Here is a 14,471-nt window from a genome sequence, read left to right on the forward strand (position 1 = left end):
CTTTCTTATGTGAAGAGCTGGGTGAGTCTCATGGTTTGGGAAGAACTGACCCCAGGGAGAGGGGGCTGTGCAGAAGTCCAAAGAGGGGAAGGGAAGAGAAATATCAGTGAAGGGTGACCTAGCTAAATCATTGGGCACTGACCTGGGTCACCACCTTCTGTAAGGAGGCAGATATTCAGCCTTTGCAATGGGGAAATTCGGGGAATTTCAGGGGAGGCGCGAGAAGAAAAAAAACATTAATGTTGGGAGAAGTAAAAAGATGCACAAGCTTTACAAGTCACTAGAAAATGACGTGGTTTTAACTCAGGGGCAAGGGACGGGGCTGGAATGAGATTCCAGCTGTCAAACGGCCGGGCAGGAGAGGGAGCCCCGGGGTGTCCCTCTTACTCTGGCAAGTTAGAATAGGGCACCCCCCCACCCCCCACCACCGGGACAGGCGACAGCAAAGGCCCAATCACTGCAAGGTGAAACGCAGCACACACAGGTGAGGCACCAGGACCCACTCGGGCCAGGGAAGACCTGCAATCAGACCTTCCCAACGTGCAGACCAATGCCAGAGCCTGCAGCTGGCAGCCTCCCCGCATGGCTTGGGGAGAACCTGGCTCTGGCTGAGCCTCTGTACAAAACACAAACTACAGTCCAGACTCCATGGTGCAACCAGCGGCAGAACCTCGACTGTTTCCTGCCTTGTGCTTCTACACTTTGCTAAGATGGATGTTTTTTTCAATAAACTTCGGTTCCAACTCACACCCTCTGAGACTTGAAGTTTCCTACCGATAAAACGGAGTCAGCTCTGGCCGTGGGGCAGGCATTCCTGTGCCCGGCACCCTGCCCGAAACACAGTAAATGCTCAATAAACCGTGGCCACTCATGGCATCATCACTAAAGGTCCTTTTGGAAAATCTTTGTATAAATTCAGTCACAAATCAGCAAAAAAATGTCCCATATCTTCTGGTTCAAGAGGTATGGTCTCACACACCAGAGTGCTCTATGCGTGCAATGATGCACGAGTCGGGAGCGGGAAAACCGTGTTTGGCTCTGCAGACCTCAAATCTGGGGCAGGGTGAGAAGACCACCAAGGTCTCCCGTGGCCCCAATCCCAGGAAAAGGCCAACACCCGAAGGAGTAGGAGGAGCCTGTGGCCCAAGAAGATAAACCTACCAGGTCATTCCAAGTACAGCCTGTCACACGGCTTTGGGAGGGTGGGATTTTCCCCCCCAAGTATTCCCAAATCCCCATATTCAGAAAGTCCTCCATATACCGCAAAAGGCTTACACCACGGCATTAAGGGTCCTTGAACCTTTCCTTTGCTTACTAACATAACCACTTCCTACTAACCAGAGTGAAAATTGTGTCAGATGGACGAAAATCAAAAGGAGACCAGACCGAGTTCTATCTACTCTGTTGCTCTTTAGGAGATAACTATCTGGGGAGAAGGATGGAACCTCTTGGCAGAAGTATGGGGGTGCTGACCTAGGTTCAACCAATAGTTCTTATTCTAAGGTTCTTCCGCTGCACTTTGACCCATGCCAATAAACTGCTCTTGTGGGGAATTCTACTTCTAACCCCTCCCCCATTCCTCTCCTCCCTGCCACCCCCGTATTATCTGAGAGGAGAAGATGCAAATCTGTAGGAAGCTGGGAGGCAGCCTCTACCTGGTGCTGTGCCTGGCAGGCACCACAGCCACTTGCGCAGACCTTGCGGCCAGGCCAAGGGCATCTCCTGGCACAGGCCAAAGCCCCAACTAGGATCCCTGGGAAGCCCTCCTGCAAACCCATTCAACGTGCCCCAGGAGAGTCCCCGCGTCTGTCCTTCCCTTCTGCGCTCTCCCAATGCTGCGCCTGGGCAGCTGAGGTGGCGGACACCCCTCGGCCTGCTCCACACCAGACGCTGGTCTAGGCATGCTGAGACACCAGACATTCCTCGTGCTTGCAAGGAACTCACAGTTGAGTGAGGACGAATTACTACACAGGGTGAGAAGGACGGTGAGAGAAATAAACTTGAGGTTGGTGCTAGGAACCACGGTGGCGGGGAGAGAGGCTTGAAGGACAATGGAAGGGGGGCCCCCCCTCTGCTGTTGGTCCAATGGAATCGCAATGTCTTTCTTCTGGGGGCTGCCTGTCAGGACTGTGGACCCCCCCAAGGGTGGTCACAAACCCCAAGCCTTACCCTGACCACGCACAGCGTGGAAGGGCTGTGGGCCTCAGACGCCCATCGTTTAAGTGGGAAGGCACGATGCCTATCCCTGTCCCTGCCACAAGTTTCTCTCACACAGCTGTTAGGTTCTTCCACCCACTCCTAACAGCCTATAAAACGTTTCCTCCAACTTGCCAACAAGGAAATTGGAAGAGTCATTCCTCTCACCGTGCCACACAGATCGGGGAGGCCCTGTTCTAGGCACTGAGGCCTGGCACCGAACAAGGCGCACGCAGGCCTATTCCTGTGGAGCCTGTATTCGGGGGGAAGGTCAGTAAAACAGAAAATAATTCCAGATGTCGGTAAATGCCACAAAGAAAGCTAACCAGGATGACTTCATACAATGACACAGAAGAACAGTTGCAGAGAAGAGCAGACTCCAAATATAGAGAAGAGCCAGTGCAAAGGCCCTGAGACACGAAGGAGCTCGACAGAAAGGGGGTCAGTGCGGGAGGGGGTAGGGGACAAGGCAGAATAACAGACCAGGGACCAGCTGCATCAGGTATTACAGGTGGTGGTAAGGACAGGGAATTTTATGGCAAGCACAGCGAGGGGCCGTTGGAAGGTCCTTAAAGCAGGGAAGTGACATGGTCTAAGTTCCGGCTATTGCAGAAGAAGGAATGATGGCGGCCAGGTTGAAAGAGGTTTGGAGAAGTTGAAACGAGCAGCTCAGATTTTACTGCCCTTACTCGGGCACATCCAACCCCAAGGCTCATTTCCACAGCATCACGTTTTACACACTGCAGTCTCACGTTCCACAGGAACGGCACATCAGACAAAGCAGGTTCCCACGATCTCTGTGGTCCCAGCCTCCCACCCTGAATCAGTCAGGTGAGGACAGCCGCTGGTGGCTGCGTGGTGACAATTCAGCAGCAAATAAAGTAACACGCTTTGTACTCAGCTGGAAGCATTCAACAAACAGTGAGTGTCTCCTGTGTGCCAGACGCTTGTATAGTTATTAAAAATGACTTTAATTAGACTACTGTATTAGACTACCGTATTTTTCAGACTATGAGACACTTTCCCCCAAAATTTGGGAGGAAACGGGGGGTGCGTCTTATAGTCCGAATGTAGGCTACCTGGCTTGCTGTGTGGGGGGGGACGCGGCCTATGTTATTTATGTTATTAAATATTTTAAGCCCTGGCTGGTGTAGCTCAGTGGATTGAGCACAGGCCTGTGAATCAAAAATATTTTACCACATTTTTTGCTTCAAAAACTTTTCCCCCTATTTTCCCCCTCTAAAACCTAGGTGCGTCTTATGGTCTGGTGCATCTTACAGTCCGAAAAATTAGGCAGATGTTTAATGCAAAAAATTATTCTGGGAAAAATCAAGAGCCGGTCCTCATTCCCGGAGGAAGGTGAGGCTAGGGTGGGCAGGGTTCCCCTTAGTCTTTGCTTTTTTCTCCACTAACCCAAATTTTCTCTAGAAGCATCTTTTTTTGAACGGGGAGCAGAAATAAAGGAGAAAAAAGCCAATATACTGGGAAGGTAAGACATTATAACCAAAGGAACCCAGGATTTACCCTATCAGACCAGCTTCAAATCACAGGTGACCTTGACCATCACCCCGAGTGAGGTTTCTACTTTTAACCTGTAAAACCTGAACAAACCTGTCCTTCCTCAATGTAGTAAACTAATCTGGCACTACGGCATGGGTGAGGCACAATTAATGGGACCCGCCTGCCCTGTTCCTTTGAGCGGGTAAAAGAGAGATTAGAACACACATTACGAAAGACGGAATTCTCAGGTAACTGAGCTGGTTGAGTTTAAACAGTTCTTAGAAATCTTTCCTGCTGGAAAGGGGCAAATGAGGTCAAAGTCATTCCTCTCAAGCTACCAGCAGAACTGCCAACCACCTGAGCCCACGATAAGGGAGGCAGCCCGATTTCTGTGACAGCGCTAACTCATTTAGCCACCACCTCCAGGAGAGAATCAAGCCTGCCTGGTCTACTATCCCACGGCCCCTGATCTTTTTTTAAGATTTTACTTATTTATTGAGAGAGGAGAAGGGAGGGAGAAAGAAAGGGGGAGGAACATCGACGTGGAAGAGCTATATCAATCAGTTGCCTCTCACAAGCACTCCCCTCCCCCCGGGGAACCTGGCCTGCAACCCAGGCATGTGCCCTGACTGGGAGGGAATCAAACCAGCGACCTTTCAGTTCGCAAGCCAGTGCCCAATCCGCTGAGCCGTGACAGCCAGGGCTGCTTTTTAATTAAACCACCGAGACAGGATTTCTTCTCTGGATGCCCAGAACACGCTGCACCGTGACCATTCTGCTGCAGGGAGAAGACCAAGGGAAGCAGAGAAAGTCACAGCCTGGGCAAGCAACACAGGACAGAGATGGACCAGTGGGTACAGAAAAAAGGAAAACATAAGTTGGCCGAAAGACAGCTACTCCCAGGTGAGGAAGAAACCCTGAACAGCTGGTAACTTTCGAATCAGAGTTCCGTGGACACTGGGTGTCCACGTCTGTGTGGGGACCCGGGGAAGCAACTGAGAAGACCTCTCCCTTCCTGTACAGGGTTGAACAGTGTCCCCCAAGTTCATGTCAACCTGGACCCCCAGAATGTGGCCTTATGTGCTAATAGAGTCTTCTCAGAAGTACAATAGTTAGTTAAATTAAGACAAGGTCATGCTGGATTAAAGTAGACCCTGTCCCAATGACCGGCGTCCTTATAGGACAGGAAAAAGAGACACAGACAGAATGCCATGGGGCAGCAGAGTCAGACTGCAATGGAACCATCTACAAAGCCAAGGAGTCCTGGCCCTTGGACTTCTAGCCTCTGCGGCGTTCAGTTCTCTCATCTGTGGTACTTTGTCAGAGCAGCCCCAGGAAACCAATTCACTCTATTTCACACCTGTACCCCAAACCACCTGACTGTCCCAGTCCCATCCTAGGGGTGGGAAGCAAAACACACACACACACACACACACACACACACACAGGCAGTGCCTCCAGCCCACCTGCACTTTCCCACCTTGTCAATGCCCAAGAGCACTCCTGCCTTTGAGGTGAGGGTAGTACAGGGATCACATTTCAGCTGCCCCCACCTTTTGCCACCAGAGGCAAACTGGCAGGGGAGTGTTTTTCTCCTCGCATCCTCCTTACATGAGAGACTTATAGCCCCTCATTGAGATTAGTGTTTCTTAAATTTTATTTGGTCCCATCCTAGAGATACTGGGGGGAGTATAACTATGATACCTTACACTATCCTTTACCTAAGAGTTTTTATATTAAATCACTACTTTTTCTTAACTTTCTTTTAAGAGGAACTGCTACATCGTGACAGTAAATAGAAAATCAGCATCCTTTATCCCGTGCAAAATTTGTTAGATACATATATTCTTAAATTGCACATTATTTTTAAGCCCATTCATTCACCTTTTAAAGTAATCTAGGGTGGCAATACTATGGAAAATACCACCTTAAAGAGTACAGTGTCTCGGTTTAGCTGGCCGGGTGCTCCGGGCGCCTAATCAGAAAAACCTACTTAAACTCTCCAATTTCATTTCCCCTCCGGATCCTTCGAGAGAAGAGGCTCAGGGCTGGAGCAAAGAATGGCACCGGGAGTTCCCAGGTCCCTCGAGGAGCGACCCAAGCAAACAGGGTGAGAGCGAAAGAGACTTTAAATACTCAGCCCCGAGAGCGACAAGGGAGGGGAGGAACTGACCTTCTCGCGCAGGGTGCAGTGGACGTCCGAGGCGACGCGCCCTTCCCACCACGGCTCATCCATCACCGCGTCTGCAGCGCCGCGATCCGAGGCTACCGGGCTCTCAGGGCGCACCCTGCGTGGACACGGACTACCTCAGCGGCCGCAGGCGCTCCCCGCTCCGACCCCCAGCATCTCTATCCTCGCTCTTCCCGGGATGGGAGACCCTCCAGCCCGCCTCAGGAGAGCCGGCGGTCGCCTCCCGTCCCAGGAAGGTGGCGGTGTCCCCTCCCCTCTGTTCGTGGGACCTGGGGGAAGACCTGGAGCTATGCAACAACTTACAGAATTTTTATCTTCCCTTTCGCAAAAGTTGCAGAGAAAGTTGCTGACTTCGTTAGATCGCCCGAGGCTGGGGCTCTGGCAAACGCCACCAGCTCGCCGTCCCAACTCCTCCCCCGCCGCCCAGCCTTTGTCCTGCTCCCACATCCTGCCCTCGAGCCGGGGCGAAACTCACTCATTCCTCTCCGGGCGTGGGGGGCTTCGGGCACCTAGCCTCTCCCAGGGCGGAGGCGGCGGGCCCTCGGGTGCACGCACGCTGCCGAACCCTCGCGCCCGGCGCTCCACGCTACAGACGGCAGCCTCCGCAGCCGGGCTCGCCCCCGCGCCGCCGCGCCCCAGAATGCGCTCGGGTGCCGCCACGGTTCGCCGCCTCCGGGCCGCCGGGGGCCTCCCCCTCTCGCTAGGGGAATTGGGGGCCGGGCCTCGCGCATGCGCTGCCAGCCCCCGCACCCCGCGGGGCGGGGGGCTGGGAATTGGAGTCTTTCTTTCGCCAGCCCTGGCTCCGCTTCCTGCCCGCCCTCCTCCCCCGCCTGGGTGGAAAGCTTCCTCTCACCTTGGTGGAGACTCCTGGTGGCCTCCTGGGCACCCCGCGGGCCTACACGGGGAGCGGGGGAGCTCTGGGACCGCGCCGCCACCTGCGCGCACCACGCGAGAAACGCGCGGGCAGGATGCCCCCCAAAGTTCTGTCTCCTGCGTGCGCTGCCCTAGCAAACCTTAACGTCGGTTCCACCTGTTCTTTTCTTTCATTTTTTTAACTTCTTTTCTATTTCCTTCCTCCCTTCTTCCCTTTCTCCCTTCCTTGCTTTCTTTCTCTTTCCTTCTCTACCTTCTTTCTTTCTGTTTTGGAACCTGTCCTGCGATGGGGAGGTAGATTTCCAAACGGACAGTTCCCACGAAACCTGCAGAAAGACCGCTCTTGATTATTCACGAGTCTCTAGTTCCAAAAGGGGCTCCGTAAGTCAATTGGTATTTATAGTGTTACTGCAAAGTACCGATCTTCCCGTACATTGAAGGAAAAACAGGCTTTTTGGAGGGTCCGGTGGGTGGAAGGCATTGTCTTTTCAATTTAGCTGATTTCGAAAAGGCGCTCCTTTGAATCCCCATATCTGATAGCACAGCGTTGGCTGTCCACTTGGCTGATTGTTTTTTGTGAGACGTGTGGAGATTCAGACTTCCAGACCAAAAGACCCGTTGCAAATCCACCTGCCAGTTGGGTGATTTTTGCCTAGTTCCTCACGCTGTCGAAGCCTGGGAACCCTCATGGCTAAAATGGGAATAAAAATTGCACCTACCTGTTGAAGATACAATCACTAAATAAAACAATTCATATCAAGGGATAATGGCCATGCTGAGTGTAAAATGAGCGCAATAAATAGCTGTTACTAAAGAAAGAGCTTTTAGTTTCTGACTGGTTTCCTGCACGCAAATACTCACCTGGAAAGAAATTTTAAAGTAAGCTTTGATAAGCTTCAATTGGAGCTTACAGAGCTGTTTGAATGTGAAGAAAGAAAAATTATGAACTCTTGTAAAAGTGTCAAATACCCAGGAATAAACTTACTCTGAAGTGCAGACTCTTAATGGTTGAAACAAGAAAGGCTTGAAGAAATAGAAGGTGAAAATATCAACTTCACCCACATTAACTCTTTTAATAAAATTCTAATGGCCATGGGTGGATGGGGAATTGATGACATAACTTTCTCATACTTAAAGAGAAGAAGATCTATGAAAAAAGCTAGGATTTTTAAAATGGGGGATAGACATATTGCCAAGTCCTAAAACATATTGCAAAGCTATCATTGAAACAGTGTGATGTTGATACAAGAATAGATGAATAAGCATCAGTGGAATAATTGAAAGCTTAGAAACATAGGCAACATACTTTAAAATTAAACATAGGCCCTGGCTGGTGTAGTTCAGTGGATTAAGTGTGGGCTGCGAACCAAAGGGTTGCCAGTTCGATTCCCAGTCAGGGCACATGCCTGGGTTGCAAGCCAGGCCCCCAGTGGGGGGCCACGTAAGAGGCAACCACACATTGATAGTTCTCTCCCTCTCTTTCTCCCTCCCTTCTGTCTATAAAAATAAATAAAATCTCAAAAAAATTAAACATAGAGTAAATGGGACATTTCATTTTGGTGGGAAAAAGGATAAACTCCTGAATAAATCAGGCTGGGGAAATTAATTTGGGGGAGAAACATACAACTAAGAATTTACTTAAACCATCACCAAAATCAGTATAAGAAGCTGTCAAATGGTGAAACTAAAAGAAGTGAGTACCGATTTTAACGTCCTCCGTTCCAGGGAAAACGACCCGTGGGTCGGGGAGGTACCATGAGTCACAACCAATAGAGTACTGTGCCTGCGGGATCTGGGGCGAGAGCCAGTTTTACGGAGACAACACAGAACCAGGGCATGGCTGTCTAGGAGGGCGGAATTTCCTTACACGGCTATTTTCTCGGTAAGGTAAGCTGGTGAAAGCTGAGTTGGAAGACTGTGATTGGTGTCTGTTCGATTTCCTGGACAGGTGTTTCTGGGACAGGTGTTTCCGGGAAGTTCAAGCTGACTTAGGCTTCGATTTGTGACAAGGTTGGGGTCCCTGGGGTCTGCAACCCAGGCATGTGCCCTGACTGGGAATAGAACCGCGATTCTTTGGTTCGCAGGCTGGCACTCAATCCACTGAGCTACACCAGCCAGGGCTCACTATAGAAATCTTATAAATCAATGCTTAATACACTAACACCCCAAATGCAGAAATCGATGAATTTTGCGTAGAAAGACCAGGGTACATCTCTATGAAGGATTTCTAAAATCATAGTATGCAGGGTTGACAAGTAGCCAGTGTTGCTGGGAATACAAATTAATAGTGTCTTTCTGAAAAACAGTATAACTCAAAAAGTTAAAAAATGTGCCATTTGCTCCAACTGTTCCATGTCTGGAAGTTTAAAAAAATAAGAAGATGAAAAGATGAGTACGAGGATGTATTTACAGGGGCTTGTCACAATGCTTTTTTATTATAATAAATTATTAGAACAGGAATTAGTTCAATAATAATTTAGCTCTTAAAACATTTTAGAGAGAATGAATAAAGACTCAGGAAATGTTCAGAATATATCAGGTGAAAAGGCCCAAGTCTGACCCCACCCATACCACACTCAGACACACACAAGAGAGACTGAAGAATACCCAGGCAATCATTAACTGTGTGATCAGAGTAGTGGGGTTGTGGGGAATTTTATTTTACTTTTTATTCTAGCATATCTCAGTATTCTTTAATTTTTCTATAAGAAACGTGCGTTACTTTCATAATCAGAAAAAATGGATGAATGTGATTTTAAAATAATCACATGAAACACTTAGCTAGTGTGGCCTTCCATGGAATCACGTAACTTGCAGTGTTATTTTGTTTCGTTTTTTTTTCATAGCTGTGTTACTTCTTTTTCAATAATTTTCTATGCTGGGCACCCTGAAAGAAAGGCCTTTATTATTCTCTAATTTGGAGCCCTCTCTTCCTACACTTCAGTACTCAGTTATCAGGAGTCCCGGTAGGGCGAGAAGGAGGCGGAGACTTGGGACTATTTTAAAAGGATTCTAAACATCGTTCGTACTCTGCAGGCCTCTGTGTATCATTTTCGGGAGCTCTGATTTTCTCAGTAACTCTGAAGCATACAAATACATTGCACAAAGCGGGTGGGGGAGGACAAAGAGGGTAGAGGGTGGCGGGAGCTAGACTTCCAGTAGTAAGCACACGATAGAGTAGACGGATATTGTATTAGGAAGTTTTACACTTGAAGTGTATATGATATTATTGACCAATGTTGCCCCAGTAATTTTTTTTGCAAGCTATTAAAAAATAGCCTCTGCAAACCTCAAACCATCGCACTGATGTTTTGGGTGGTGAGTCACTGTCCACAGGTAGAAATGGTGGCGGCGCCCTTAGCAGAAGAGGCTTCCTCAGGTGAACAGCAGGGGACAGTGTGACTGGAGTTGACTTCTCCCACCCACACCATCCCAGCCAGGCCCAGAAGCTGCCTCCCTCCCTCCCTCCCCCCTCCCTCCCTCCCTCCCTCCCTTCCTTCCTTCCTTCTTTCCTCCCCAAACAAACCTTTATCAAGTGCTTACGCTGAGCCAGTTACCACCCAGTCCTTTGAAGCTCACGCGTTGGGAACCAAAAATATTTAGAGCAAGACCATCCTCCCCATCCTCAACTTCCCCAGGTACAAGATGACCTTTCCAGTCTTCCTCAGGGTACAAATCTGTCTACTATTACCAACTGCTCACTGTAGCTTTCCCTATTCTTTTCTATTTTCCTACGATGCAAGCTCTCACGTGACAGATACATACCTGTCCCCACCCCGGGTCCCAGGCCTCATTCTCCTCTCCAGGGATAAACAGCACCTTATGTTTCTTTCCAGGAGTGACCCATGCATTTACTAACATAGACATTCGTGCCTTTTCTCCTTTTTAAAAAACGTATTTACTTATTTATTTATTTTTAGACAGAGGGGAAAGGAGAAAGAGAGGGAGAAGAACCTCAGTGTATGGTTGCCTTTCACGTGTCCCCTACTGGGGACCTGGTCTGCAACCCAGGCATGCACCCTGACTGGGAATTGAACCAGCGACGCTCTGATTCGCAGGCCAGCTCGCAATCCACTGAGCCACACCAGCCAGGGCCCTTTTCTCCTTTTACGCAAATGATGGCATACGGTGCATATCCTTTTGTACCTTGGTTTTTCCCTTGGTTGTTTCACAGCAGTGACCACAGAGCTGCAGGCACAGTTAGCCACAATTGCATAGCATAGCTCCATGACAGTGGGTTTGACCAGTCTTCTTTTGCTGGACATTTAGGTCCTTTCCAATCTTTTGCTGCCGGAGCCACACTGTTGTAAATCTCCTGGGGGACAGGGAGGTCAATGACATAAATTCTTCGAGCACTCAGTTTTCAGAGGAAGCTGAGGTCTGGGCTTTGAGTAGTCTTCTCTTGGTGTCTTAATGGTTTGCATTGCTCCATTAGGACCGAAAGCATGAAGGCTGGCTCTGTTTATAGGGACAGAGGGGAGACATCTGGGCAGTAAACTCTGAGAAATAAGCCTTGTTTACCGCTCTGGTCTTTAACCAAAAATCAAGCCAATCCTTTTAAACCATTTCTAGATAGTCAGGAGGACATTAGCCTGATCCTTTATGGTCTTTGACCAGGAATTCTTGAGATAGACAGAACTCCACTGATTAGGTCTGGGGACCAGGCAGGAAGAAGAAAAAGGCAGCACTTTACCCACAGAACTCAAAACCCAGGACATTTATAGAGTCAGCCCATATTGCTTTTGTGTGTGTGTGTTAAAAAAAAGAAAAGTATAAAATAAAAAAAGGCACAAAAGAAAGGTATAAAATAAAAATGGTACAAAAGAAATAAGTAAAAAGTAAATCTCCCTCTACCGGGGCGAGTTCACCCTGTGTGAGGCCTGTGCTCAGAAATGCTTGTCATTGTATGTTTCTTAGAATTCTATTACGTGTCGGGTTGTGTCCTTCCAACAAAAGACACCGAAAGCCTAACACCTAGTATGTCAGAATGGGACCTTGTTTGGAAACAGGGCTGTCACAGATGTGATGTAAGTTTTATGTGGCATTTCCATGGTTGTGGTGTGAACTGAATGCATTAGCACACACAAGCACATGTTTGCTGGTCCACGGGCACCCCAGCCATGAAGCCAGGGACAGCAGGGATCGGGGGGGGGGGACTGTGGTCAGACAGAGAGCTCGGAGTGAATCTAAAGTGAGGGGCCACTTCTGCGCCCCTCTGATGGTTCAGAATTTGGGCCCATCATTGCCGCATTGCTAGAATTTTTAAACAAATAAGAAATCGAGCTGTCTCCTGATTTTTAAACCACTATGTTGCCCTTTTCGTGTTTGTTTTAATGTCTCCAGCCACGCCAGCATCAGCCCTACCTCAGGAACTCTGGAGCAGGTGTGCGATAAGGAGCCTCCCAGCCTGACCAGGAGTCTGTGAGGAACAATGGAGGGGGACCCTAAGAGCCCCCGAGACCCCAGGAGGAGGAAATAAAAGCAGCCATTCACTTCAAAGCCCCTGCGCCTGCTCCCCTCCTCTGACAATGAACAGGAAGGAAACTGCAACTGGACACTAAAGAGCCACCAGATAAACCTGCCAGGGACCGCCTGTGGGACCCTTACCCACCCGCTGAGGAGGTCCTGGCTTGTCAGCAGCAGGACACTGCTTTTCTCAGACCACAGAGCACCTCAGATCACCTTTTCCGAAGGGCTTCCAAAGCTTCCAGGTGTGCAAAGACCCAAGGTTGAATAGCAGAGGCTGAAGGTGGCAGCCATTCACCTGGAGAGACTGAGGCTGGGATGTGGGGGAGAGTGCTGGGCAACCGACTATCATAATATGTTGTTATTGCAAAAATATCACTTTCCTTGTAACACTACTAAAGCATGATTAAAGTGTTAAGAGCCTGAACAAACCCACCCCCCTGTACCACCAGGCACCTGTGTGTTATTAGCGTGGTGATATCCTTGGCTGGGCATGCAGACAGTTGGGAGCCAGGGAGGACAGACCGCTGAGGCTCCTGGTGTGTTAACTGGTCTCCCATTTTTGTCCCTCCAGGCTCCAATCTGTAGTGGGCATCGCTCACACCAACCTTCCTAAGGGGCGGTGAGAGCACTGCCTGAAGTCTGCACACTGGACCCCACCCCCCTCAGCTGTTCTTTGCGTCCCTCCCTGTTTTCTAGACTATTACCTTCTGCTCCCTTCAAAATGAATATTTGTGGTTCCCCCAATATTTATGCTCATAGCATTGCCTTTGCTGGGAATGCTCCCATGCTGTACATTTTACACGGAAAAACATTACCTAACTTTAAACCCCAGCTAACCCCACCTTCGCCATAAAGTTTTCAGCAACTACTGCCCAGTCCAGAGAAAATTTTCTCCCTTGAGCTACAGTACTTTCCACACGCCGCATGCATTATGGTTGCCGATGTCTTGTTTTCTGAGCAGCAGTATACGAACCTCTGAGGCAATAAGGCAAGTTGCTAAATTAGTGAGTGCAAAACAGCAGCCCATATATCTTCAGAATTGGGAGTTTTCATAGAAAATCCTGATTTCCACTCTCTCTTGAAGAATCAGAAAATCTGGAATAGTGCCTTCCTATAAGGCAGACTATAGCTCGTGGGCCAAACCTGGCCTGTCACCTGTTTTTGTAAATAAAGTTTTATTAGAACACAGCCATGCCCATGTGTCTCCATATTCTCTGTGGCTACTTTTATGCTCCAACGGCAGAGGTGAGCAGCTGTCACAGAGATTAGGTGGCTCACAAAACCTGGGTACCATTGGGCCCTCTACGCAAAAAGGTTTGCTGACCCCTGCGGTAAGGCACCAATGGCGGGGGACCACAGAGGTCCTCTTTATTTTACTTTTTCTTTATTGAATTCACTGGGGTGACATGGGTTAATAAAAGCATGTAGGCTAAGCCTCTGTAGCACACTGTCTCATAGGAACGCTCTTTTGGCGGGGCGCGCGCTCTCCACTTTCCGCCAGGAATCTCAGATCAAGCCTGGCCAGATGCAAGTATTTCTCTTACCTTCTTCCATCCATTTGCCTTTTTCGTCCTTAATGAATCCTCTACAGGACACTCCAATGCAACGTAATAGCCATTTTGCCAGGTAAATAGGGCAGTCTCAAAAAAGTACCTAAAAACATTACGCTAAATTAAATGATCAAGTCTAATAATATTCCTCAGTAACCACAGCTGCTGGTAAAGTGAGTTCTTTTAGTTCAAAACTTGGGTCTCGAGTCCGATCGCCTGGGTTGACATTCCAGCTGTCTCACCAGCCAGCTGGGTGAGTCAGGTGAGGGAGACTGAGTCTTACGTTTCTCATCTGAAAAATGAAGATGACTTCAGCACCTACCCCAGACTGATGAACGGGTTAAGTTCCCTCAACGAATATTTACTGATATTACCTTCTGCCAGGCTCTGTTCTGGGCTCTAGGGACAGAGTGAACAGAAGTGGCAGCCTCCACACACCAGGACCTTATACTCTAGAAGGGGAAATGGGTCAGCAGACGCCACCAGGGTGGCCCTGGGGGCATCCCGCCTGCCTCTGTGTTCAGGCAGGGCTGTGCGGGGCAGTGCTGACTGCCTCTGGCTGCCAGAGCCTCCTGCAGGGCAGCAGCCTTGCAGCTGGAACCAGCTTGGCCCTCAGACAAGCGCAACCTGGAATTCACGGAACGAATGCTCCAGGAACAGCCCTCTGCTAATAGGGTGGGGGGTGGGGTGGG

At 49.2% G+C, this 14,471-nt stretch overlaps 1 protein-coding gene across 2 annotated transcripts in view; it reads right to left on the reverse strand.

The window, feature by feature from the left end:
* The window catches only part of CCNJL (cyclin J like), a 49,478-nt gene extending 42,779 nt beyond the window's left edge, over positions 1–6,699 (reverse strand). Inside the window, exons 1-2 of one of the 2 annotated variants that reach the window (XM_037064546.1) lie at positions 6,363–6,699; positions 5,870–5,984 (exon numbers count right to left, since the gene is read on the reverse strand). In XM_037064546.1, the coding sequence (XP_036920441.1) occupies positions 5,870–5,932 (63 nt within the window). In that variant the 5' untranslated portion in view covers positions 5,933–5,984; positions 6,363–6,699. The remainder of the gene's footprint in view (positions 1–5,869; positions 5,985–6,362) is intronic. The other variant, XM_037065286.1, reaches the window with a different exon arrangement.
* Between the last annotated feature and the right edge of the window lie 7,772 nt (positions 6,700–14,471).

This window comes from Sturnira hondurensis, unplaced genomic scaffold (assembly GCF_014824575.4).
Source record: "Sturnira hondurensis isolate 20B ecotype Veracruz unplaced genomic scaffold, ASM1482457v3 Scaffold0000022, whole genome shotgun sequence".
NCBI lineage: Eukaryota > Metazoa > Chordata > Mammalia > Chiroptera > Phyllostomidae > Sturnira > Sturnira hondurensis.